Raw genomic sequence first — 24,592 nt, forward strand, 5'->3', positions numbered from 1 at the left:
AATTGATCATGTGAAGAAAATGCAAAACTTGCTAGAATACTTCAAATGTGTGCATCATGTAATAGTGTTTCACAGCTTTATATGATAATGTTTAAACTACATGATGAATAGTTACAAACACAATCATACAAACTTGTTGATGTATGTCAAGCCTTGACATCATCTTTGAAGAGATACATCATGATGAGTATCATGATGGGAGTATTGATAAGTTTAACTGATCTAACTTATCAATACGTCACTTGAATTCTTAGGTCTTGAATTCAAGATTGACTTATCTCAACTATGGCATATAGACAGGGGGAGTTAAGGATAACTCAATTATCAATTGATTGTCATCATCAAAAAGGGGGAGATTGTTGAATCTCGGATTTTGATGATGAAGTCAATTGTCATTTGTTGTCTAATCTATGTGTTGAGATAAGTGTGCAGGATTATCTACGATGAAAGTTAGACAAGCAGCGGGAGTTGCGCCGGAGTCAAGTTCATGATCACATTGGAAGTTCGAGAGTTCGACGGAAGTTCGGACGGTCATCGGAGGTTCTGCGAGAACAGATCCGAGAAGTCCAGAAGCTTGCCAAGCGAAGCTCGTCGGAACTTGCCAAGTGGATCGTCGCAAAGTCCAGGAGTTTGCCGGAAGTCCGCAGGAGCATCACCGAGGGTTCATCGGATGATCGACGAAAGTTCGCCGGAAACTCGCCGGAAGAAGCGATTGACGCACCGAAGCAAAGCTGCAGAAATTGTCTTAGATTTAATCGTAGTTAGCACGTTGATTAAGTTGGAAAATGGGAGGTGATCCCTTTGGCTTAATCTTGGGGCAATTGGGCCCCTGAAAGACTGAAATTGGGCCGAATGGAACTAACCATTCGGACCCTGATTGCACCAGGAGGTGCAACCGCCTAGGCCAGGAGGTGGCACCGCCTAGGCTAAGCCTTCCAGCGAGACTGGGCGGTGCAACCTCTCCAGCCGGGAGGTGGCACCGCCTGAGCTCAGTCTTCGAGCAAGACTGGGCGGTGCAACCTCCCTGACAGAGAGGTGGCACCGCCTGAGCTCAGTCTTCGAGCAAGACTGGGCGGTGCAACCTCCCTGACAGAGAGGTGGCACCGCCTGTGCTCGGTCTTCGAGCTCTGCCAGGCGGTGCAACCTCTCCAGTCAAGAGGTGCAACCGCCTGATCCCGGAATTCCGGGATTTGATCGTTTTGAGCTCGAAATTTGAATTGGGTTGGGGCCTATAAATACCCCACCCATTCAGCACTGAAAAGATACAGACCTACACCGAAATCTTGATCTTTTCTGTGATTCTAAGAGCTCAAAAGTGTTGTAAAGCCTTTAAGTCTCCTCCTTTTGTTCTTCAAGTTCTTGAGTTGTAAAGTGAGGAGAGAAAGGTCTATAAAGGTTGTCTCCTGAGCCTGTCAAAAGGAGAGAAACTATAAAAGGGCAGTTGGCCTTCGCCTATTGAAGGAAGGCCTCTAGTTGACGTCGGTGACCTCGTCGGTGGAGGAAGCCAAAAGTGGAGTAGGTCAAGACTGACCGAACCACTCTAAATCTCTGGTTTGCGTTTATTTTGAGCACTTTATCATTACAGCAAACCTCCTTCATAACTACTGCTTTCTGCGCTTTTACGAACAAGTTCTAAGTGCTGTTCTTTCAGAATCTGCATTCAGACGTAAATCGGTGTTTTCGTACATTACAATTTACGTTTACGTTTTGATTCTGCAAAACTGTCTTCTGCGTCTTCACGAACAAGTTTCTAAGTGCTGATCCTTCCAAATCTGTTTTCAGACGTAAACCAGTGTTTTCGTGCGATATTTACATTGTAGTTTACGTTTACGCCTTGATTCTGCAAAACTGTCTTCTGCGCTTTTACGAACGAGTTTCTAAGTTTAGATCCCATTGAAACTACGTCTAGACGTAAAATTGCGTTTAGACGTAAAACTGTCCAAACTGTGTTTAGACGTTTTAGACGTAAACTAAGTTTAGACGTAAATCTGAGTTTAGACGTAAATCTGCGTTTAGACGTAAATCTGCGTTTAGACGTAAATCTGCGTTTAGACGTAAAACTGCGTTTTAGACGTAAACTGAGTTTGGACGTAAATCTGCGTTTAGACGTAAATCTGCGTTTAGACGTAAAACTGCGTTTAGACGCAAACTGCATTTAAACGTAAATTGTGTTTAGACGTAAACTACGTTTAGACGTAAACTGCACTTAATCATAAGTTATCTTAGAGTCGGCTTTTGCTTCAAAACTGATTTTTATCGAACGAACGCAGCTTTTGTTTTTAATCGCAAAAAGATTTTCGCTGCACTAATTCACCCCTCCCTCTTAGTGCTCTCGATCCTAACACTCATCTGGTACATTCTCTTTCCATCCATCCCATATCTAACGATATCTGTTATAGTTTGATCATAATGACATTGATACCGTGAGGTATTATCTTTAATATAATTGAAAAATGCAATTAATAATTCTTGGATTGAAGTTCTACAAAACAATAATAATGTTCGTGTAACATAGAGGTTGCAAAATTATATCTTATATGCCAAACACAATATTCTTTTGCATAATAGGAAAGTCTTACTTATAAGAAATTAAGAATTTAGAAATTGTTAGGATATGCAACATGGGCAATTTACATACCCATTTATCAGTGTAAGTTATGGTGATATATATAACCAATCGTTTATATGTAACCATACTTATGTAACCAATCTTTGCTAAACAATGTTAAGATGTTCCTGTTTGGAATATACTTATTTATAAATTTCTTTAAATATATGTATGTATCTTAAAATTATTTATTTTTATTTTTTACAATTTGTAGGATCTTATGATCCTATCCTATTATCCAAGTTTGCAACCCCTTTTTGATCCTAGGTAGGGAAGTGAGTTTGATGACCTTGCTTTGAACCATAAAGCAATTTTATCAAATCCCTTAACAAAGGAATGGTTGAGACTTTACTAACTTGGTTCATACAATAGAAAAGATAATTTTCTTTTAACATGACCAAGCGATGAGTTTGAAAGCAAAACATTACAAATTTTAGTCACACTAAGCTCTTCTATGAAGAATTTAAATACATGGTTCAAAATGATCTTATTCAGTCTCATATTGAAACATGTAAATAAGCTGATAAAAGAAAAGAAAAGAATGAACTTGGAAACATGAATGACCATGTTTCAACCTTGTCACACTAAGCTCTTCTATATGACTATCATCTGCAAGCAAATGTGGTTGAACTGTGAATAATTTGCATTTCTCCAAGTAGATTATAATTTATAATAAACATCAACTTCTCTTACATTCATAAAAGGACATGTGGGCTGCCGTTTGGAATACACTAACAAGGTCTTATGAGGGCATGGCCCCTAAAGATGCTATTCACAATTTATAATTTACCTCCATGAAAGATGAAAACCTGCAATATGGATTTGCAATTCTTAACTAATATTTGGGTTAATAAACAGAAACGAAAACATGGACAAAAAAGAATAAACAAAATCATATGACTAGAATTTCCTAATTTGGAAAAATGGCAAGTTACCAGTGTTGCATGTGCAATATGTGTGGACTAATTTCAGTAATAATGTCTCTAGCTCTCGTAGTAATTGCAAACTAGAACAACAATTAAGAAAAAGCTTTGGATGTACATTTCTAATATGTATTCATCAAGTTGTCGAAATAAAAGCAACCAATATGTAAAACTATTCAATTAGTCAAATCCTTGCGAACTCACAAGTGCATTGCACAATCATAATCTTTCTTGAAAATATTTCAACTCCAATCAAATATCAACTGAAGCCCAAAAAAGGGAAAAAATTAGGAACAATTAGTGTTTTTGATAGGTGCCTGGGTGCTCGGGCGAGGCGAGGCTTGAGTGCCTTGCATAACTTCTGGGCAATGTGATTCATTGAAGCATCACTTGGGTGCTCGCCTGAGCCCAAGCGTCGGGCGCCTCGGGTGAGCGCCCGAGTGAAGGTGGCTTGTGTTCGTGCTTGGTTCGATTGAATAGGCAAATTGGTTCAATCGAACCAACTAAAGAGAAGAGCCCTAACACTAAATGGTCCCACACCCGCCCCCCCCCCCCCCCCACGTATAACTTGTCCCTGCTTTGAAACCCTACATTCGATTTCGCTGCCTTTTGTTTGCAGCTCCCTCCATCATTGTTGCCCTCGTGCTATCTCCCTCCATCGTTGACGTCATTGCTATATATAAAATATATTTTTTATATTTTAATATTTTGTAGTATTTTGCTTTTGCTCGAGTGGGCATTTAGGCGAGCGCCTAGCACCTCAAGTGATTTGGGACCTTGGTTCATTTTGGCTCCTAGTGCTTTTAAAAACATTGAGAACAATAACAATCAATAATTATGGAAACATACATAACTTAAAGCATAAATGGTTCTTTCCTCCTAATAACAGAAGTTATTGAAACTCATTGGATTGAACTATCAACTTGTCTATCAACTTGCTTACAAAGGTGTAAAAGCCAAACTTTGGGTTCAAAGTTTACAAGCGGCACGATATGTTGTAAAAAGTTTATGAAGATGGTGAAACAGAGATCTGTGTGCTTGATAAAGACTCTTAATTTCATTGTCTAGATCTTATCCATCATCAAGTATTTTCGTTGGTTAGGAAATTTTCTGAAAATTCACTTAGACTAGGCAACTTTTTTTCTCAATCTAGCATGGTTAATTGCCATTCATGTTGCACGGAGAGTCAAAGGGAAGCAGCTTTACTATTAGGGCAATTTGCTTCAGCCGATTCAGATTGCAAGGCACTTTGTCACCTGACTTTTTTCTCTTTGGCCTATCAAAGTATAATATCCATTTGCACCAGGATATACTCTTGTTTCTTACATTTGTCTGCAACCTTGATTTCTTGCAGGTGCATATTGTTCAGGGAGGTGCTGTCCGCCCTCTGATCGGGATGCTTCAGTCACCAGATATTCAACTTAAGGCGATGTTTGTCTTTGCCCTTGGAATACCCTTTAATGTTTAGCCTTTTCTTTTGTAGTGTGATAAATCTGACATTTTATATTTAAATTAACATTTTTGTTATTTCTTGATCTATAAATACTTGATTTATTCAGCATTGCTGTTCTTGATCAATTTTCTCACTATATGTTTTTGTTACTAGGGACATTATTATAAGCTGTCGTCAGTGATAATTTATTCAGCTAATTTTTTTCTTTTCATAATTTATTCAGCTAGTTCTTTTATTTTCCTTCTCATGTAGGACATTATAGCTCTATGTTTAATCTTCTATTTGAAAATTTAAGATCTGCATAAAGGACCATTAGAAAGGAATAAGTTCGATACACAATCTATATTAGTTACCTAAAACAGGGAACATTTTGGGTCATGGTTCTGGTAAAAGGATGACATTCACTTCTTATCTTGGTCAGTGATATATGAGTAATAGGGTTGCTTGGTTTTCTATTTCGTTCATGCTACTCATTAAATTGCTTACTCAGGCTGATAATAACATTAGTTAAAGTAGTGTTGAATTGTTAAATAGTTAGCTGTGTGTTTAACTGGATCAGAAAATGATGGTGGTACATAACTTGAAAGTTCTGACTTGGTTGGTTTTCTATTTCATTCATGCTACTCATTAAATTGCTTACTCAGGCTGATAATAACATTAGTTAGAGTAGTGTTGAATTGTTAAGTAGTTAGCCATTTGTTTAACTGGATCAGAAAATGATGGTGGTACATAACTTGAAAGTTCTGAACTTAATCATACCAATCGCCGTGTTGAATTGTTTTATAGTTAGCCGTGTGTTTAACTGGATCAGAAAATGATGGTGGTACATAACTTGAAAGTTCTGGATTTAATCATACCAATCCCCATTATATTACCCAAAAGCCAATCCCAATCCTGAAGCTGATCTTGCAAGGTCTTAGCTGACAAAGCATGTGGTTATTTGCTGAATCACACCTGTCGGAAAAGTGTAAAAAGGTTTTCATACATAAAAAAAATGTTCAAAATTACCTAGTTTAAAACCTAACCATCTAGCCTGGTAGTTAGTGTGTAGCGAGTCATTTTCCCATAGGCCGAGGGTTCAAACCCTTGCCATAGTAACTTTTATCAGTTCTATACGTGTTATCATTTTGTTCTCTATGATAGTCTAGGGTCTGATGTGCTTGGGTGATGTTTGAAAAAAAAAACTTACCTAGTTTATATTATCTATTTTGAGAATTTATTTGTTGGTACACACTCACGATTTTTTCGTTATTGTTGTATTTGCTCGTACACTTCCCAATACTGTGCTAGTTCTGCATGCTGTATGTACACTAGCATATATGCTTTGTACAACAGCTGCTTCTAGTTGTTACTACTCTATTTTATTAATTTAAAATTTCAGTTTGGTGACTGTTGGAACACTATTCTTAACAAGCAAAGCAGTTCTCATTTTAGTTCTTTCCCTTCTGTGTTTTTTATTCCAATGATATGTATACATGTCCTGGACTTTTGCTTTTTTGGACTGGGCTCTCATAACTCACTTCCTTGCTTGAATGTCAACTGTAGCATACTTGTGCTCTGATATCTAAAATGTCAACTGTCTTTTACTAGGCTATTTTGACACCAGATTAGGAAACAACATGGTATGCTCTTTTCTCATTTTCCCCTTAGCTTGATTATCATGTATGCTTGGACCCTTTCATTATATACTTCCAAAGAAGGGGAAAATTCAGTTTTGAAAGTGATAATAAAATATACTTTTTTTCTCAATACCTTTTGATATTATACCACTTTTTTGTAATATGCCTCATGCTTCTTGGAAATGTTTTTGAAAAAAATATTCTTGTTAATATCAATATCCATCTGCCACAATACAGCACATTAGTTTCTTTCTCCTTATATATGGTTGGATTTGCTTCATTTTCCTGATGAACAATGACTCGTTTTTGCTCTATCTCAAAGACCTTTTTATTTTCCTTCTAGGACTCACACAAACAAGCTGGTATTGTCTACAATGGCGGTTTGGTGCCTCTTCTTAAACTTCTTGACTCAAAAATTGGATGTTTGCAACATAATGCTGCATTTGCTCTTTATGGTATTGCAGAGAATGAGGTGAATCTACATCAAAATATTCCTTTGTTGTGATTTCATATTCTGTTTATTTGCATAATGCTGTAATGTGAAATTGAGAACTATTGGTTGGACACAGGCTTCTTATTCTTGTCTTTGTTGTTAGGATAATGTCTCTGATTTTATCAAGGTAGGAGGTGTTCAGAAGCTGCAAGATGGTGAATTCATTATCCAGGTATGTTGAGTACTTTGATGTTGCCAAATCCATGCTTCCTAATATGTGTATATTGATCTTATTTTGATTTGTTTTATATTTTGAACCAAGTTTTATTGAAAAATATTACTTCAATTACAGGCAACTAAGGACTATGTAACAATGACAACGAAGAGATTAGAGGAGAAGATTAATGGGCCAGTACGTTTTGTTTGCTGTATTTCTTGGCTTATTGCAGTATATATTCAGAACGATAAGGATTTACTTTTAATTGGTGGATCTGTTTAATGGATGTAGATATGGTGTTCCTTGCCTTTTGCCCTTGCAGGTACTAAAGTATTTATTATATCTGATGCGAGTTGGAGAGAAGGCTATCCAAAGACGTATAGCTTTGGCTCTTGCTCATTTATGTTCACCTGAGGATCAAAGAACTATTTTCATTGATGATGATGGTACTGTATCTGTCCAGCAACCACGATATCCTTCCGCTTTTCCTCCTTTATATAAATAAGGAAATTAACCAACATATTCTCAATGTAGGACTTAATCTTCTTCTCGAACTACTAGGATTGACTAATCTAAAACAACAGCAAGATGCATCAGTTGCTCTTTACAAGTTGGTGAAAAAATCCCCTACTCTCTGTTTTGTTGATGTAGCTTCTCCATCCCCCTCACATCAGGTTTGCTAAAATAGGCATTCCTTAATTTTGTTTCTAAGCAGTTTTAGCAGTAAAACATGTCCCATATTCCCAGAAATACAAAAACATATAGAAAAGGGTCAGATTTTCAATTCTTGGAGCTAGTTACTTGGAATTTGAAAGTGCTTATGTAATTACTTTGGCTAGTCTTCTAACTCAAAGGTTTTTTGAATTGTCTGTCTTGACTCTTGAGACTGATCAAACATAAATATTACTTGATCAGCATAAATCTTTTTTCTGAAACGAACATGGATACATTAGTATATTATTTCTCAAGACGAAAAAAAAAAGAATCACATGTCATAAATAATATCTGAATAATCAATATCCTGAATGTTTGATGTTGGGACTTCATATGCATCCATTGTGTACAAATATATTTTGCTACGTAACAAAACTTATGCATGCTATCATAGAGAAATCCATGACAAATGCAAAGGCCCGATGAGTCTGTCTACTATGCTAGAACAGAGCTATATACCTATAATAGTACTAATCAAGTTGTTCATGTAGGTGTACTTGGGCGAGCAGTATGTGAATAGCTCCACGCTATCATATGTTTCCTTTCTAGTTGAAGGTTGTGGACTATTCTTACCATATGTAGTTTTTTCCTTTAAACAATTGCATAACACATTTAAAAATGTAGTAACTTATGTATGCTATATTCCTCATTTAAAAGGAAACTATTAGTTATGTGCTAAATATCTAAATGTTCATTATCTATTCTTTTCCAGGCAAGTGCTTTTATGCACATAGAATTGCTCTGCTTGCTTCTTCGGACGCATTTCGTGCAATGTTTGATGGTGGCTACCAGGTAAGGGAACTCATGTGTCAACCATGCTTGTTTTTCTTCAGAATTAGGCCCTAATCATGATCTGTCATAGAAATAATGTTGTCAAAAAATGGCTAGTTTCTGATATAAAGAGGCATATCTGTCTGTTTTGATGTGCTTTGGTTACTGAATACAACAAAACGGTGAACATGTTTTGCAAGTAGATAAATTAAATACTAAGATGCCACCTCAAAAGTTTGTTGCTTTGTAAATGTTAATGTAAATCCCCCATGATCCTCTCAGTACATAAATAATCATGCAGAAGGTGAGAATCATATCTTTGATTACTAAGATGGACTTAGTACTTGCTTGATTCATATCAAAAATGCTGATTTATAATAGAAGTCAAAAAGTTGATCCCTTCATGTCATCCGGGTGCAAATATTTTGGAGTTTGATGCATACCGCCCTTCTGTCAGTGTTATCAAGAATTGAACTTTTTGTCAGAATATCATGTGTTGGAAATGTGCCAGCATGGTTAGGCATGTTAGGCAAGTTATATGATGGGTTTAATGCTTGCTGATGAACAAAAATTATGTGAAAAAGGCATCTCACGGATGTCATGCTGATATCATAGTATCATACTGGCCCAATATGACATGAATGAAACATTCATAAGCTTTTCAAAACTTATAATAGTATCATGGTATGAACTAAGTTTTTTGAAAAGTTTTCTTTTTGGAAGTGGTAGGTAATTTACTATTTTCTAGTCTGGTAAGATCTGATTGAAAATATCTTTCTCTTTCAACTTTGTTATAGGAGAAGGACGCAAGAGACGTTGAGATTCGTAACATAAGATGGGAGGTCTTTGAATTGATGATGCGGTAAGTGTAGTTCCTTCTTCTGGTCGTGATACTAAAGGTTCTGATGTCTGACATTATTTGGCTGTTCATTTGCTGATTCATATACACAGGATCGGTTAAGATCACTAATGATATCGCGTAAGATCTTCTACAAGCTGCGGATCAGTATCTTCTTGAGGGTCTTAAACGGCTATGTGAATATGCCATTACACAAGTGGGTAGAAACTATATTGTCTTTTCTTTTTCCCATTCTCAAAAGCTTCACTAGTTGTAATAAAATTTAGCCTGAAGTCCTAAGATGCATTGAGCATGCTTCATCGTGCAGGAAGTTTGCATAGACAATGTCTCCAGCATGTACGAATTGTCAGAGGCATTCCATGCCATGTCCCTGAGGCACACTTGTGTCATGTTTATTTTAGAGCAATTCGAGAAAATCAACTCGTCCAAGGTGCTCTCTCATCAAATCTATCTCTCTTTTTTACTTCACTCTCTTGAACTCCCGAGTATATTTAGTGTTGATTGCCTCGCGTTCTCATTTGCTGATTCTGCCTTGATGAACTTCCACAGGCATTCCCATCTAATCCAGTGAATAACTCCAGAGATCCGCAACTAATTTGGTAAAGCTTTGAGGCCGAAACTGAGAAAATCCTTTAACTAACTGTTCCTTTTTGACAGCATCTTCTCTAACTCATGCTGCTGCTGTTGGAGGCTTGTACAGTTGGAGTCTTTCTGCACCAAACATCTATTTCCGAGGGGGGTTCTTTAGGCCCATATCTTAGTTTGTTCCAATCTTCTCAAGAGCATTATTTGTTCTTATCATTTATTTTGATACCCGACATGTTTACTCCCTATTTTGACAATTTTTACTATTTTGTAGACTTGATATTAGTTATTTGAATTCGTTTGTAACTTCCAAAGCTGGAATAATAGATTCAGATTGGATGTTTAAATTCATTCAAAATTCTAAATATGTAATTTAGATGCAATTCGATCATTTTTCCGAGTCCTAAGTTGAATTGTTTGTTCGTCTATCTCAATTGTCTTGTATTTCTTAACAGTGGCTTATTAGTTGCTGATACTATGAATTTTTATTCATCTAACAAATTTAACATGATGTAAGCGTTCTTCTCGCTATTGAAATCCGACAATATCATATCAAGAAGATTTCCGGAGAGAATACATTTTCTTCCATGATGTGTGTGTTTAATATTTTGCATATCAGTTGACAATCCAGAATTTTTTTGGCCATTGTCAAATGCTTCAAACTTGAAATTCTTTATCGATTCAGTGATAATTGAAGTGATGGTTCTGATTAAAGGTTTTGTATAGTATCAGTGCACAGCTGTGGTTGGGATTCAGTGATGGATTGACTTGTAGCTTTGTTGGGATTGTTGACTTTGTTATTTGTTGTTGTTGTTGTGGACTTCACTCAGAACCAAAAAGTTAGAACATGTTTCCAAACGATGATTGGTCAAATTTGCTGCGTTGCCTCTGATACCAATCGTCCAAAGTCTGACGTTGAGCGAACTCGTTGATATCATATGATCAGTCTCTCTTTGAACATGATGTAACATTGATACCATTTCTTATAGACACCATCATATTAAGGAAACAACAAAATATGGGATGAAAATTGAACTTTGTCATTGTCAATATTTGCAAGAACAAAAATTTTCTTTCCCTTCCATTGTTATGATATACATGAACAAACATCGTTTTCCGTATAAGCTTTCATTCAAGGAAGCTATAACTCCAACCACGAGGTCATATTCGAATCAATTGGGGTGTCATCGGACATTATTGTCTATGTTGTTTGTCTGATGACGACGACGAAGCCGCTGCGACCGCGGTTGAATCAGTGCTGGTGCCATACATCAACGAGGCTTGCAGCGGGCATTGTCCCAGCGAGGCCCCTGGGATCGTGGTCGGGGTGTCATCGGACATCAAGAAGTCATGGACCTGTTCCAGGCTCGTGAAGAAGTTGGTGCTATACATCTGCTCACACGCAACCAAGTCTATCGACGACGATGAGGAGGGAACCTCTGCGACCGTGGTCGAATCAATCCGAGTGTCATCGGGCATCAAGAGAAGATCGACAAGGCCTGACGGCGAGGCCTTCGGGATGGTAGTCGAGGCTGTGTCGGTGTCATCCGAGATCACGATGGCTTCAACCTCTCTGGTGCAGTTCTGATCGACCCACGACGAAGCCAAGAATGCTTCGAGTTCTTCCGCATTTATCACGAGCTCACCTCCACCAACGTCCGTTGATGATGGAGCGGCGGTTGGGACTCCGGCTTCGTTCGGTGCAACCGAGACGACCGACGAAAGATGACTCTCCGGGGGTGGATGTTGGACAACCGCGGTTGGAGGTGGTGAGACGACGAAGGCTTCAACCTCTATGGTGATGAAAGCATCGTCGGTGCAGTTCTGATCGACCGACGACGAAGACGAAGCCAAGAATGCTTCGAGTTCTTCCGCACTTATCACGAGCTCACCTCCACCAACGTCCGTTGATGATGGAGAGGCGGCTGGGACTCCGGCTTCGTTCGGTGCAACGGAGACGACCGAGGAAAGATGACTCTCCGGGGGTGGATGTTGGACAACCGCGGTTGGAGGTGGTGAGACGTCGGACTGCAATGCTGTGCTGGAATGTGCAACCATCCCCCAGCATGGCTTCTTTGAGAGAGTCGATGCTTTCGCTGAGAGAGTAGAAGATTCCTCTCTGTTTCTCTCCCGCCCAACGAAGCTGTCGCCGGTGACCGTGTCTGTCGCGGCCTCCGTGAAGGTGGACTCAACCGTTTTGATGGTGGTGCCTCCGGAGATGGCCTGATGCGAGCTTCTCTTAACGTGACAGAGAACTCGTCTCTCGAATCCGGAAGAACTCATCTCGAATTCGTACATTGTCCACCCGGAGTTCTTCCGACGGCCATCGTTGAAGGATAGGCAGCTCTTTCGCCCCACCACCATCTCGCGCCCGCCGACGATGGACTTCACGGGTTCTTGCTTTTTGTACAGAGTCCAAGAACCGCTGCCGGCCTTTCTATCCACGCGCGAGCTGCCGTTGTTCTTAGGCTTCCGCTCCGCAAAGAAATAGCCTTCATGCCGATCGCTGCTGAGAAGATTCCACGGCTCGGTGCCGTAGACGTCGGCGAAGGCGACAGCGCGGCCAGGGAGGGGTGCGCCGGCGACCCAGTTTGCGAGGTAGTCAACCACGAGTTCCTCCTCCGTGGGAAGGAACCTGTACCCGCTCGGTACGAGGTCGACGGGCTCCATGGACGACTAAATTTCTGGTGAGGAGACGAGAGGAAATGAACGAGGAGAAGAGAAGGGAGCAGCGAGAGGCGGGAGACGAGAGACGAGGGGAGAGACGTCAGAGTGAGAGTGGGAGAGGAGAGAGAGAAATATATAGTGGGACCGTGGTCGGACATAGTGATTCTTGAATCAAATCCAATTGGTTAATCTTAATTTGGATTCCGAAGCCCCCAAATTAATTAGATTAATAAGATTTTAGCGTCGTATTATATATTTAATTGGAAATTAACTTTTGCACGTGCTCATCTTCTTTGTGTCTCCAAGATCCACCGAGCCCATCGCCCCGTTCGATCTGTCTCGGCTCGGGAACGAAGGTGAGCATTTGGTTCGAAACGCCTCATCTTTCAGCGAAATGCATAGATTTTAGGGCTGATTTTAAGTTTTCTTCGATCGATTTCAGGTTGGTTCGATGATCGCGAAGACGGAGGAGGAATGTGCGCTGCTTCTTCTAGCGTTGCCTCGTGGTTTGAGGGTGGGAGCTGACGGAACCAATCATAGGTACGAGGAGGGTGATCATGTGCCCCTGTATGCCAACAAGGTCCGTCCTATGGTGATTTCCTTCCTTTCCATTCCATTCTTACCACATTGTCGCTTTGGGCTTTATTCTTATTTTGGTTCGTATTTGGTGTAGCAACATGATAGTAGCAAAATTGATAAGTAGAAGTAATCAGATCCTATGAACTCTTAGACTGGATTGAAGCAGAATGATCTTTGAGAATGATTACTTGACATCCATGAATACAGTGAAACAAAATTTTGTACAAGTTTCTCTACAATAAAGATAAGATGCTGAAACACAGTGAAAAGCTTGAAATTTTGATTGCAGCCTTTTAGCATACACCTCAAGATCGAGTAGTGTTGTCAACAGACAACATAGGATGGATGGAGCACAGCAACACTCACCAATAAGATAGCAGCAGCAGCATAGGACAACAATCTAGTGAGAGGATAAAGTAGCACAAAACAATAGCAAGTGATCTCCATTTCACAAATGAAATAAATGTAGCTGATTCACAAATGAAATAAACTCATCTTTTTCATGCGGATGATCTATTGATTAATCTTATCTTCTTTTTATTTAATTTGCCTTGTTTAAGAACCTATTCTAGGAAATGATTGTCCTTTTCAAGACCAGTGGGTGTATTTTCCCACTCCTCCCTAATAACAAAAAAAAAGAGATAGAAATATTTTGACTTTTAATTTGAGGATTGAATTTTTCTTCCAAAGTATATTCCTTAAGTGAATCAGTCTTTTTTTATTTTTTCCTGTTAAACAATATGAGAATTTAATTACCTCCACGCAATATTAAACTTTTTGATTGAGAATAATAATTTTCACTGAAAGGTTTAACAAATTCTTGCTGAAGAGTTTTGGCAATAAAAACTTTTGTTGGTCAAATCAATTTTGGTGATGGCAAGATTAGTGATGGAAAAAAAAATATATATATATTTTTTGTAGCTATAGCTTGACCAATAACCAGCAAATAATATATTTTTTTTTCCCAAATCTCTGAAGTCATCTGGTAATATTTTGCAAGCATAGGAACACCATATAGCATAACATAAACATCAAGGAGTCCACTATTCTGAGCATGTGAAAAATATCAGCAATTGGTGTTTAGATAATATTCATAGTAATGGAAACTTGCAAAGAATGCTAAAAAGCTCTAGAAATAAGTTTATCTTAGCAGCAACAACATTAAAATAATTTTTTACAACTTTCAAAACTTGTTGTTGAAGAAAAATGAAGGTGATTTGAAGTTTTTTTTACAACTTCATTTCAAGTAAACTCTACAAATACATTTTACAAATCCAAGTTCCTCTTCCACGTAAAAGCTCAACACAAGAAAAGAATAAATAGGATACATGCTAAGATGATCCAATCATGGATCACAGTATCGTGTTGATCGGTGGTATTGGCCCATGAACAAATCGATGTAGTGTAGTCGGTATTGACGTACCATATGTCTGAATATTAGTACATCCTAATTTTCTTTTTTAAAAAGCATTGGAATTCATAGAAGAAAATTTTAAGTATTTAATCCTAATTAATGATAACTTATTATATTTAAATAAGAATATAGTGTATATGAGGCATGAACATAAGGATGAGAAAGTGAATTTATCTTTTTAGTACCACCAATTTGACCCTAAATATCCCTAATTTAGGTCTAAATATAAGAGAATAAACCTAGTTGAGACTAAACATAAGAGAATGACCTTAATCACATTTAATCTTTATACAAAATGATGATAAAATATAGAAAAAAGCTAAATGCTATCTTAAATTAGACTGAAATTCCATCATATCTTGAGTTCGAATCCCTCCTTTATTTAAATCAATATCTTGATTATCACTAATCACCGATCATGAACTTTCATAAATAAAAGTGTGAGAATGAGTGAGAAAGCGAATGAGAATGAGAGTGAATGAGAGTAATACTGAGTGAAAAGGGGAAAACATGAGGATTTAAAGTTCCAAAAGAGGCCTCAATGGTCAATTCGAGTATTCGGGTTTCACTTGAGCCGATTTAGATTGGTATCGATCAAATTTTGTCCAATACAACATGAGTTTTCAAGGTACTGAACGACATATCATCCATACTTTGCTGATACCTCATGTGATTCTTGCATACGATCTGAAACAGGCTTATCACTTTCCAATCAGTGGGCAAACTGGTACACGTCGTTTCATGTTATTTTGGATGGTATGCCATGCAATGCATCAAATCTTGATTGCATATACTGTTTGATTTTCACTTTTCCATTTAATCTTTTTTCATCAGTGAAATGTCATATTCCTCTATTGTTGTATACTTTAATCACACAAAAAATAGAGAAAGACTCCAATTTTTCCTTTTGCTCCGACAAACACAGAAACAGAAGGAAGGGGTGATTCAGAAGTTTTTTCGGGAACAGAGTATTATTAGAACAAAACTTTAAGCATCCTTCCAAAAAACCACTACTCCTGGGTGGTGGAGCAGCATACTGTGGTGCTTCTATTACAGGAAGCCCATGGTAGTATGCTACATCAACAAAAATATGATTTCCACAAATTACATTGATTTGTGCTGAACTATATGTGTTGGAGTTATAAATTAGATAAAACTCCATGATTTGGAGTTACAAAATACAACATTTAAAATTTGATAAAACTTATTCCTGTAATTGCACATGTTTGGTATCGATCTGAAATCAAACTATATAAATTAATACCAATCAGTATATTTTTAATTTTCATTACATTTTCAGTGATACTAGATGGTGTAGACCAGTGTGCCAACCAATATATTGGCGCTGTAGTGGTTTGATTGATTGCTGAAATCGGATGCTTATTGTGCTAACTAGCATTTATTTACGTCTTGATCATGATGCTTAATTTGCTTACTGCTAACTAGCATTTCATAGGTGGTAAAACAGTTCATTCTCTATTTGAGGTCACTTTTCTACTATTGGTGCTCTATATTAGGGTTCTTGCATCAAGAGGAGTTGGAAACAGTGAAAATGGGGATCATTATTCATTGGCAAAACAAAGCACTTCAAATTCAGCAAAATGCAGCTTGCTTAGTAGTCAACCTAAATTGGTTAAGGAGGTTTCTGTTAGTAAACGTGTAAAGGATTTTGGACCTGATGTTGAGACATATTGTGATGAGAATGGTCTTGTTCAAGTTAACAGAGTTAAAGGATTAGGAATTTGCATGACTCGTGATTTACAGAGAAATTTAGATCTGATGGAAAAGTATGAGCAGGAGAAAAGAAGGGGAGATAACTCCTCAGATCGGGTGGCTTCCCACACCAAAAAAGTTGTTGATGTCTCCGAAGGTCTTTCTGGAAATAATCATTCCCCAAGTGTTGCTAGTAACGAAGGAATAGGTGTAACATTTACTGAGAAAAGTAGTTCACTCCCGCTAGACAGGAGAGGTTACATGGATGAACTTGCTATTCATGGTAGTGAAGATGCAATTGTGATTTCCTTCTCAGAGGATGACAACGGGAAGAAAGCTACGGATGATGATAATATATTCATGCAATTGATTTTTGGAGGCCAAAAAACCAATTTACCCTTGGAATGTGTTCATTCAGATAAGAGCACAAAGGATTCTGAATCTGATTGCAGTTGGGAGGAAGGTCTAGTTAAGGAAATTTCTGAAATTCCAAATAGTTTTGCTGATATAACTGCAAGTCTGAAAAGTGACTTGAAGAAAAACCAATCGTCTTTAGCTTAGAGCAGCTATGAAGTAGCTGATGTGGATTGGGAGCAAGGGGTGTGTCAAAATCCTGACACGAGTTCTCAATTTCTAGATAAACCTGTAAAAGATGTTTCTAGAGAAATGCTTCAGGAAGAAGCTGATATACAAGAAGCAATAAGGAGAAGCCCTGAAGATTTTAAGGAACAAAACTCTTCAACCAATTCTTCAGCAGTTACAAAATTAATGAGATCAGTGAAAGATCAAATCTCTGATGGGGTTATTTTGCACAAACTGGTGACAAATACTTGTGTTCATTTAGGTAATGATGCTGAGGAAAGTCCATCATGTAATGATGGACAGTTGGATAATCGCTGCAAAGAGGATGATTTGCAGATCCCTGATTCTTCAAAGAATAATCTTGATTCATATAATTTATCTGGTTTAGATTTGGATGGAGAATCATCTCTGCTAAGTAGAAGAGAAGATGAACAGAATGTAATGACTTCACAAAGAGGCAACATTCCACCTAGCAAACCTTCTGATGGTCACCCAAGTTGGTTGGAACAATCTCTTGATGCTAGTTATCAAGTCCAAATTAAATCTTGTTCAAGAATGTCCATGGTGGAATTGTGTGAGATCAAGGCCTAATACCAGCACTAAGATTACAGATGATGGATCTGAAGTTGTTGTTGGTTCCTCAAATCGTGACAGTCGCTAGATCAAGTGTATCGCCTGAAAGAGGATATAATAATTCATTGTCAAGAAATTGCTCCTTGATGGAAGAAATTATAGACACTGGTATGAAATGGAAGTATCAGAAGAAATTATAGACACAGAATATTGCTGAGAAAGATAATACTATATCTGATCATATTGGATATAGTACACAGATCTTAAACAATCAAATGGAAGTATCAGAAGCTAGTTTGGACAAAGAAATCTCTCTCCTTAGACAAGAACGTGTGAACCTTGGAAATGAGCAAAGAATGCTCGAGCGAGATGCTGAGTGTGTGAACAATGAGATGTTTGATGAGTGTCAGGTGCTCCTCAGGCCTTTCTGGTATTTTAGGAGAAAAAGTTTTAAGAATCTAACCTATATAGTTTCTGACATTCTGTGTTCTTTGCGAGTTTATGTAATTTTATGCTTAAAATATCATCCTTAGAATATTATACTTGTTTTCTAGCATAACTGATAACATTTACTAAAAGTAGAGATTAAAGGACCCTTCAATTATCATGTTCTTCACGTTTCTATTAGGAGCTTCTTCCCTCACCTTGGTAGTTTCATTGGCATAAAAGCTACAATTTTGGTAAACATCAATACTATACACTTGGCAAAAGATGTATTTAATTGTTATCTGCTCAATCCTGAGCTATGATGCAAGCAATGTTAATGCACACATGCAGCTCCTCATTACTTTTCTGAAAAATTGTAGGAACTGTTTCAAATGTTTGGTTTGCCTTTTATTATTGCACCTACAGAACAGAAGCTCAGTGTGCTTATATAGAAATGACAAACCTTGTTGATGGTGTTGTAACTAATGATTCTTATGTCTTCTTGTTTGGAGCTCGAAGTGTCTACAAGTACATAATCGATGATCGGAAATATGTGGAGACATACTTCGTGAAGGTGTCTGTTCCTTTAACTTATCAATCAATAGCTTGTAGTTTCCATATTTTAAGTAAATTTATACCTCTAATTATCTCAAAAGCTTTAGTTCTACTTCATCTGTACAACATACTCAGCAGAATTTTGAGGGCTAATATGTTGGGCATAGTCTGGAGCAGAAAGTTCCATGTACTGTATTGTACCCAGTCTGTTCCAACATGCACCAGCAACACATCTTCATACAAGTACCCAGTCATTTTAGTCCTCTATTGGCAAGGAACATACACTTGAATTCTTAGCTACTTAATTATTCATGGTGTTTGCCTTTGTCATTAGCAAGTTATGCTTCTTTTGGTAGATTGTAGAGCCAGTTCTATTTGATGTTTGGTGCATAAAACACATTCTTGTAGAGTTATAGTTATGGTCAAATAGAAGAATGCTCGAATACATCCCATAGGTTTGTGATTTTGCAAATATTTCTTTCTCTTATCTCAGGATATTTAGTGCGAGCTTGGCTTAGATCAAGACAAACTAATCCGTATGGCATTGCTTCTTGGAAGTGATTATACTGAAGGAGTTAGGTAAGCTGCAATGATTCCTTCAGTAGGCTTGCACATGCACTTGATATATTAATATAATAATATATTAAATATTTAGTACATATTGCAATGAATGTTCTCTATGTCTATGATACTTAAGCATTAATTAAGGCTACATAATTTTTACCATAAAGGAAAGGTCACCAAATTCTATTGATAGCTGAAGAAATTTTGTTAATTCTACTCCAACTATGATGAAGGGTTTTCCTAAGTTCTTACTTTGTGAATGAATAAGTGGATTTATATGCTATGATGTAATTTTTTTTAATATTTACTTTGTGGAAGATGGCTATTCTCGTTAATTAAGTAAATGAACTAAAACTTACCTATATCAAATAAATTAAATCTCTTAAATATAGTTTGTGGATATTTACAATTCTTAAGCAGTTTAGGTTGGCTACCCACTAGGAACCTTTATAACTCCAAAATGTCCCTATATATTCTCATAATTATATATAATCTAAAAATATTTCAATGCTTAATAGTTGTTTTAACAATTGAACCTAATTTCCTTTTTTATGTGATTATTAGATTTGAAAGCTCTATGACTAGTATGTGGACGTTTTTTTTCTTCTGCTTTGTATTTCTAGGTTAAGGGAGTGAATTGGTCAAGTTTGTAAATTAAAACGGGCTTCAGAGAATTGTTAATGATTTTTGGGGCTGAATGTATTAATCAAGTGATTAAGTCTCTTCATGCAATTGTTTTTAAGCATTTCTCATTTCTTCCTAAACATTGATCACTTGAGCACCACTTATTTATCATTTATTTATGCAAGGATGAAATGATTTAGAATTTTCACCTTTAGGCCATTTTTGAGACTCGTAAGTCATAATTTGACATCTATATATCTTTCGATGTTACAATATCAAACAGGCTACTATGTCAGTGTCCACGTACCATATGTCTGAATATTAGTACATCCCAATTTTCTTTAAAAAAAATGCCAAAGATGATTAGAATTTATAAAAAAAAATCATTTTTAAGTATTTAATCCTAATTAATGATAACTTATTATTTTTAAATAAGAATATAGTGACTGGATCAAACTGGTAAATTCATACATTAAAAGGAGGCAACACTTTTCTTTATGGTTCTGGGGTTGCACACTTGAATGCACTTTGGCTGGGTTGCAAGGGTAGAATCAGCTGTTGCTCTGAATTTATCAGGGGTTGTGGTCATGCAGGGGATAAAGAATGGTTGCTACCTGTATTTACCACACATAATCTTCAAAAGGATGTCAAAGAGGAAGTTTTATCATGGAAAGTGAGATGTGGGCTTAGAGAGTACAGGTTTCTTATTTTGGTGATTTAGTGCTAGGATGTATATTTTGTTTTTCTATTTCGATAGCACGACAGCTGTGCTGTTTGGCATGCCATGTAATGACTTGTAATGGTGGCCAGCAGGAACCTCAAGTGTCCCCAGAATTTAAATCATTGAATAAAACATATGAAAGTATTACCTTTTGTGATATCCTAACAAGATAAATCGCTTATTAAAACTTTAGTCCTTCGTGATTGTAAAAGGTTGCAAGGAGTGATGATAATGATGGAGAAGAAAGAGTGAAATCCTCCTCAGGTGAAGGAATCTTGAGAAATAAGATTGAGAACATGTTGAGGGTTTCCTTTATATTTCCTTGAATAGCTTGGATTTGTGATGATCAATCATGCAGATCTCTGGTCAAATTTTGCATCAGTATATTAGAAGATTATTATGTTGTTTCTTTGCTTCCAAATGCTTGAGGAGGTGACTGGCAATAGTCTCCATTCATTTGGTCAGTGACAAACGGTGATGAATGGAAGTGAGTTTTCTGGTGGAAGGTGGTGGATGAGGTGAGAATTTTCTTTGTTGTTTCAGATAGATGTATCCCATGAGGATGAGATGCTCCTAGTATACATGGTGTGGTAGAAGAGAAGGTGGTACGAGGAAACTTCCTAGAGGCTAATATCTCTTCAGCCTGAATCTTGCTCGAATAAGGCCAACTACATGAAAATTTTGAACTTGGTAGGTGGTTTGGGTTTTTAAAGTATGCATCGACATTGGAAAGGAGAGAGTATCTACGAAAACACTACCCTTCAGTTTTATCATGATAATATAGGGATTTAGTTTAAAGCGGAAGCATGGGCTGCCTTCATTTACAGAAGCAGATGATATACAAGTCTAGACAGATCGAGTTTCTAAAACTGTGATTCATTGAGATGATTTCACACTCCTTAAATTATGCAACTCTAATCACTCGGGAGAGTAGCGATCTGGGAATCAGTTGTTAGAGAGGTATAGCTGCACCAAATTGTTTAGATTGTTACCATACAAAGGTAGCTGTTTTGGTGTTTGAGACTAATGAACAAGAATTTGTATTAGGGAAAAGGCAGAAGAAAGGAGAAAAGAGAAATGAAAACAGATATTCATGCTGAAAAATCCCATAGCTAAAGGTGGAGGATGAATTTCAATCAAGTCCATGTTGACTTTGCTTTCCAAATTTATGCTATCTTTCTTCTTCTAAAACTTCTAAGTTTTCTATATCATTGATGTTGATATGTTAGAAACATTGAGAATAGCTAATCTCAACAGTTATATGTGATTTTAACAACATTGTATGATAAGTATTAAGGCTACTAGATTATATCCTACTTACACTAAAGCATTTGTTCCTTTTGCCTCAAAAATCATTTTCTATATTTATCCCACTCACCTTTGTAAATGTCTGTAGGTTGTGTTGGGAAAAGTTTGGATGGACTACCCAGAAGGCTGATGAATTACTTGTACCTGTTTTAAAGGAGTAGAACAAACACGAGGTTTATTCAGTACTTACCTTCATCTTGTGGAATAGTTATAGTTGAATCACCTTTAAATTATTTGTTCTAGTTTTGATGTGTACGATTTAATTCAACTTATAATTTTTCCGCTCGCCTGCCTTAGCTTCATAGTTGAAAGCTTAGTTCTTTCTTTGCCTTTTTGTTTTCAGTTACTTGTCACGTTTTTGTCATTTCTCATAAGCAATGTTGTCATTGCAAACAATGTTTGCTTTTTTTCTATTTCATTATGATAATTTTGCTTAGTTTCATCACATCATCCTCAGATATTTGACAGCTAATTTGTATTTACCTTTCTCATTTAGTTGTTTCTGATTTAAGGCATGCCCCCTAACGATTGTTGCCATATGTTCCATTTTATCTGCTTAAGATGTTGGGCTGAACTCGGAAGTTCTTAATCCAACTTTCATTCTCTTGTTCTTGATACAGACGCAGCTGCGGCTGGAGGCATTTTATACATTCAATGAGAGGTTACAAAAGCATGTAGTCAATGAATTAAGAAGGCTTTGAAAGGAATTACAGGCACTTTGTCATCTGATTTGACTAATGAACTTGTCAAAGAAGGGCTCAGTTCTAGGAAAAAACGATGCACGGGACTCTCTACAGGAGAGGAATATAAACCTGAGAACTCTACTGGTGGTAACTCTAAAAGGGGTAAGAAAGTTCCGAGACAATGGAGAGGGCAGAAGACTGAGAAAGAATTTATTTATTCAGAGGATCTGGCTGGAGAGTCACTTGTACTGGTAAAAGATGATATAGATGATACTAGCGTTCTGAGTCTGAATAGGACAGTTAAAGGGAGAAGAGGAAGGGGAAGGGGAAGGGGAAGAGGAGCAAGAGGAAGGGGACAGGGCAGAGGTAGAAGCAGTCCAATAAAGGCAGACTCTGATTCTACTGATGATGGTGATGATTATAATGCCAATGTTCAATTGAGCATGCATGTAAGTATGCAATACACATATGCATACTTACATCAAGTTTTCCTCTCTACTGTTGTCAACAAAAGGTTGAGCATGCATGTAAGTATGCAATACACATAAATATGTCCCTGTATCATGCAGCAAATCCAATTGTCTTATTGCCAATAAGATTGATAGCTGATCACATTTTATCTTGATTTTTTTTTTTCTGTCTGATTGCTCGAGTGTTCCTTGTGATTGTGTGTTACCATGCTAATGCAATCAAGCACATCCTTGCTTCTCATTTCTATGAAATTTAGGCTGCTATTGTAACCCTTCTTTTAGGCGTGCAATGTTACGAGAAGGCTACTCCCCCTTAAAACTAAAACTATACGATGAGCACAATTTGCACGACGATAGCCTTCTCGTGGAAGATAAAAAGGTGCGAGGAGCTCCAAAGAAAAATGGACTAATGATGCCAACAAGAAGCATAGAAATCTCAAATTGATTACTTATGTTATGCCGTATGAAGAACTACACGAAATCTAGATAGGTCAGTTAAATCCATCTGAAACCAGTATGTAAGCTCTTCTGAGTGTACTTCCGTCTTCTTATTTTATGAATATTTATTTCTCTTCACTCCTCAGATATGATTTCAGATTTAAATTATTTATCTTAATTCTTATTCTTGATTGAGCATTGAAGTAATCATTTCGGTTATACTCTTGATAGATTTGCCCAAAATATTTTAGAATTTAAATCTAGTTCCGATATTGGTTTCGGTAAACTAGTGGTCCATTATGTAATGTTATTTCGGGTGGTATATGGCTTATTCGAAATGATAAAAATAAAAGATATTATATTATTATTCAGATTGGGATCAGACCCAACTATTGACACTATATAGGTTAATTCAACATCATTATAATCCAAAAACTTATGTAATTGATATTATTCTTGTTTTACTTAGTTAATCATTTACTTTCTTGCGATTAGCCAAAATATGTAATAATTAGATATTCTTATAATATAAATGTTAAAGTTGTTTAAATTGTCAATGAATACTTGATAAAACCCTAAGGTTTTATCGTAAAAGAAATGGAAGACATGGAAAAAAATGGGATGATCACTTCGAGGGATCGGTCTCCTTGATCGCTTTGAGGGGATCGACTTCCTAGGGTTTTGTCATAACACTAAATAATATTTTATTGATTGATTAAAGAAAGGATTACATCACTATTTATAGAGTTCTACCTAGAGTCCGTCAGGACTTGGACTCTTAATAATAATTAAATATTAAATAAACCTCTACCCGATTCTAACTGAACTAAACATACTCAATAAATATTATTTAAAAGCTCGGAAAAAGGGACCTAACAATTTCTCCCCCTTCAAATCAGTCTTATCCTCAAGGCTGAGCAGCATCAAACTCAGGAAGCTTCTCTTTCAGCACTTCAGTCATAAGCTATCTGCAACGCATCATAATTTGTTGATCAAGTAAGTATGGTCTTAACTTTTTGATAATGTAAGCAACAAGTCGATCTTCTAGTGTAGTAATCGTTGCAAGAAACTCTTGGCCCTATATGATTAATTT

At 37.0% G+C, this 24,592-nt stretch overlaps 2 protein-coding genes and 2 long non-coding RNA genes across 4 annotated transcripts; 3 read left to right on the forward strand and 1 right to left on the reverse strand.

Moving 5' to 3' along the window:
• The first annotated feature begins 4,685 nt into the window (after positions 1-4,685).
• LOC135605104 (uncharacterized) lies at positions 4,686-7,447 on the forward strand. The gene is made up of 4 exons (XR_010484310.1): positions 4,686-4,962; positions 6,947-7,075; positions 7,200-7,268; positions 7,389-7,447. It is a non-coding gene; the product is annotated as an uncharacterized LOC135605104 (long non-coding RNA).
• A 2,227-nt stretch (positions 7,448-9,674) lies between these two features.
• LOC135586286 (uncharacterized) lies at positions 9,675-10,719 on the forward strand. The gene is made up of 3 exons (XR_010484309.1): positions 9,675-9,793; positions 9,905-10,027; positions 10,147-10,719. It is a non-coding gene; the product is annotated as an uncharacterized LOC135586286 (long non-coding RNA).
• Positions 10,720-11,376: 657 nt separating this feature from the next.
• Positions 11,377-12,852, reverse strand: LOC135604733 (NAC transcription factor NAM-B2-like). The gene has a single exon (XM_065094386.1). The coding sequence runs from the start codon at positions 12,850-12,852 to the stop codon at positions 11,377-11,379; it is 1,476 nt and encodes a 491-aa protein (XP_064950458.1).
• Positions 12,853-13,137: 285 nt separating this feature from the next.
• LOC108951167 (uncharacterized) lies at positions 13,138-23,216 on the forward strand. The gene is made up of 6 exons (XM_065094801.1): positions 13,138-13,205; positions 13,292-13,429; positions 16,360-18,710; positions 19,185-19,270; positions 21,997-22,081; positions 22,529-23,216. The coding sequence occupies exons 2-3, from the start codon at positions 13,407-13,409 to the stop codon at positions 17,114-17,116; spliced, it is 780 nt and encodes a 259-aa protein (XP_064950873.1). The 5' UTR covers positions 13,138-13,205; positions 13,292-13,406; the 3' UTR covers positions 17,117-18,710; positions 19,185-19,270; positions 21,997-22,081; positions 22,529-23,216.
• The last annotated feature ends 1,376 nt before the right edge of the window (positions 23,217-24,592 follow it).

This window comes from Musa acuminata, chromosome BXJ2-2, assembly GCF_036884655.1.
Source record: "Musa acuminata AAA Group cultivar baxijiao chromosome BXJ2-2, Cavendish_Baxijiao_AAA, whole genome shotgun sequence".
In the NCBI taxonomy this organism is placed as follows: Eukaryota; Viridiplantae; Streptophyta; class Magnoliopsida; order Zingiberales; family Musaceae; genus Musa; species Musa acuminata.

Coding starts and splice junctions, on each gene's coding strand:
- LOC135604733 (XM_065094386.1), bottom strand. CDS start 12,852: ATGGAGCCCGTCGACCTCGTACCGAGCGGGTACAGGTTCCTTCCCACG.
- LOC108951167 (XM_065094801.1), top strand. CDS start 13,407: ATGTGCCCCTGTATGCCAACAAG. Junction 13,430..16,359: donor TGCCCCTGTATGCCAACAAG/GTCCGTCCTATG, acceptor GCTCTATATTAG/GGTTCTTGCATCAAGAGGAG.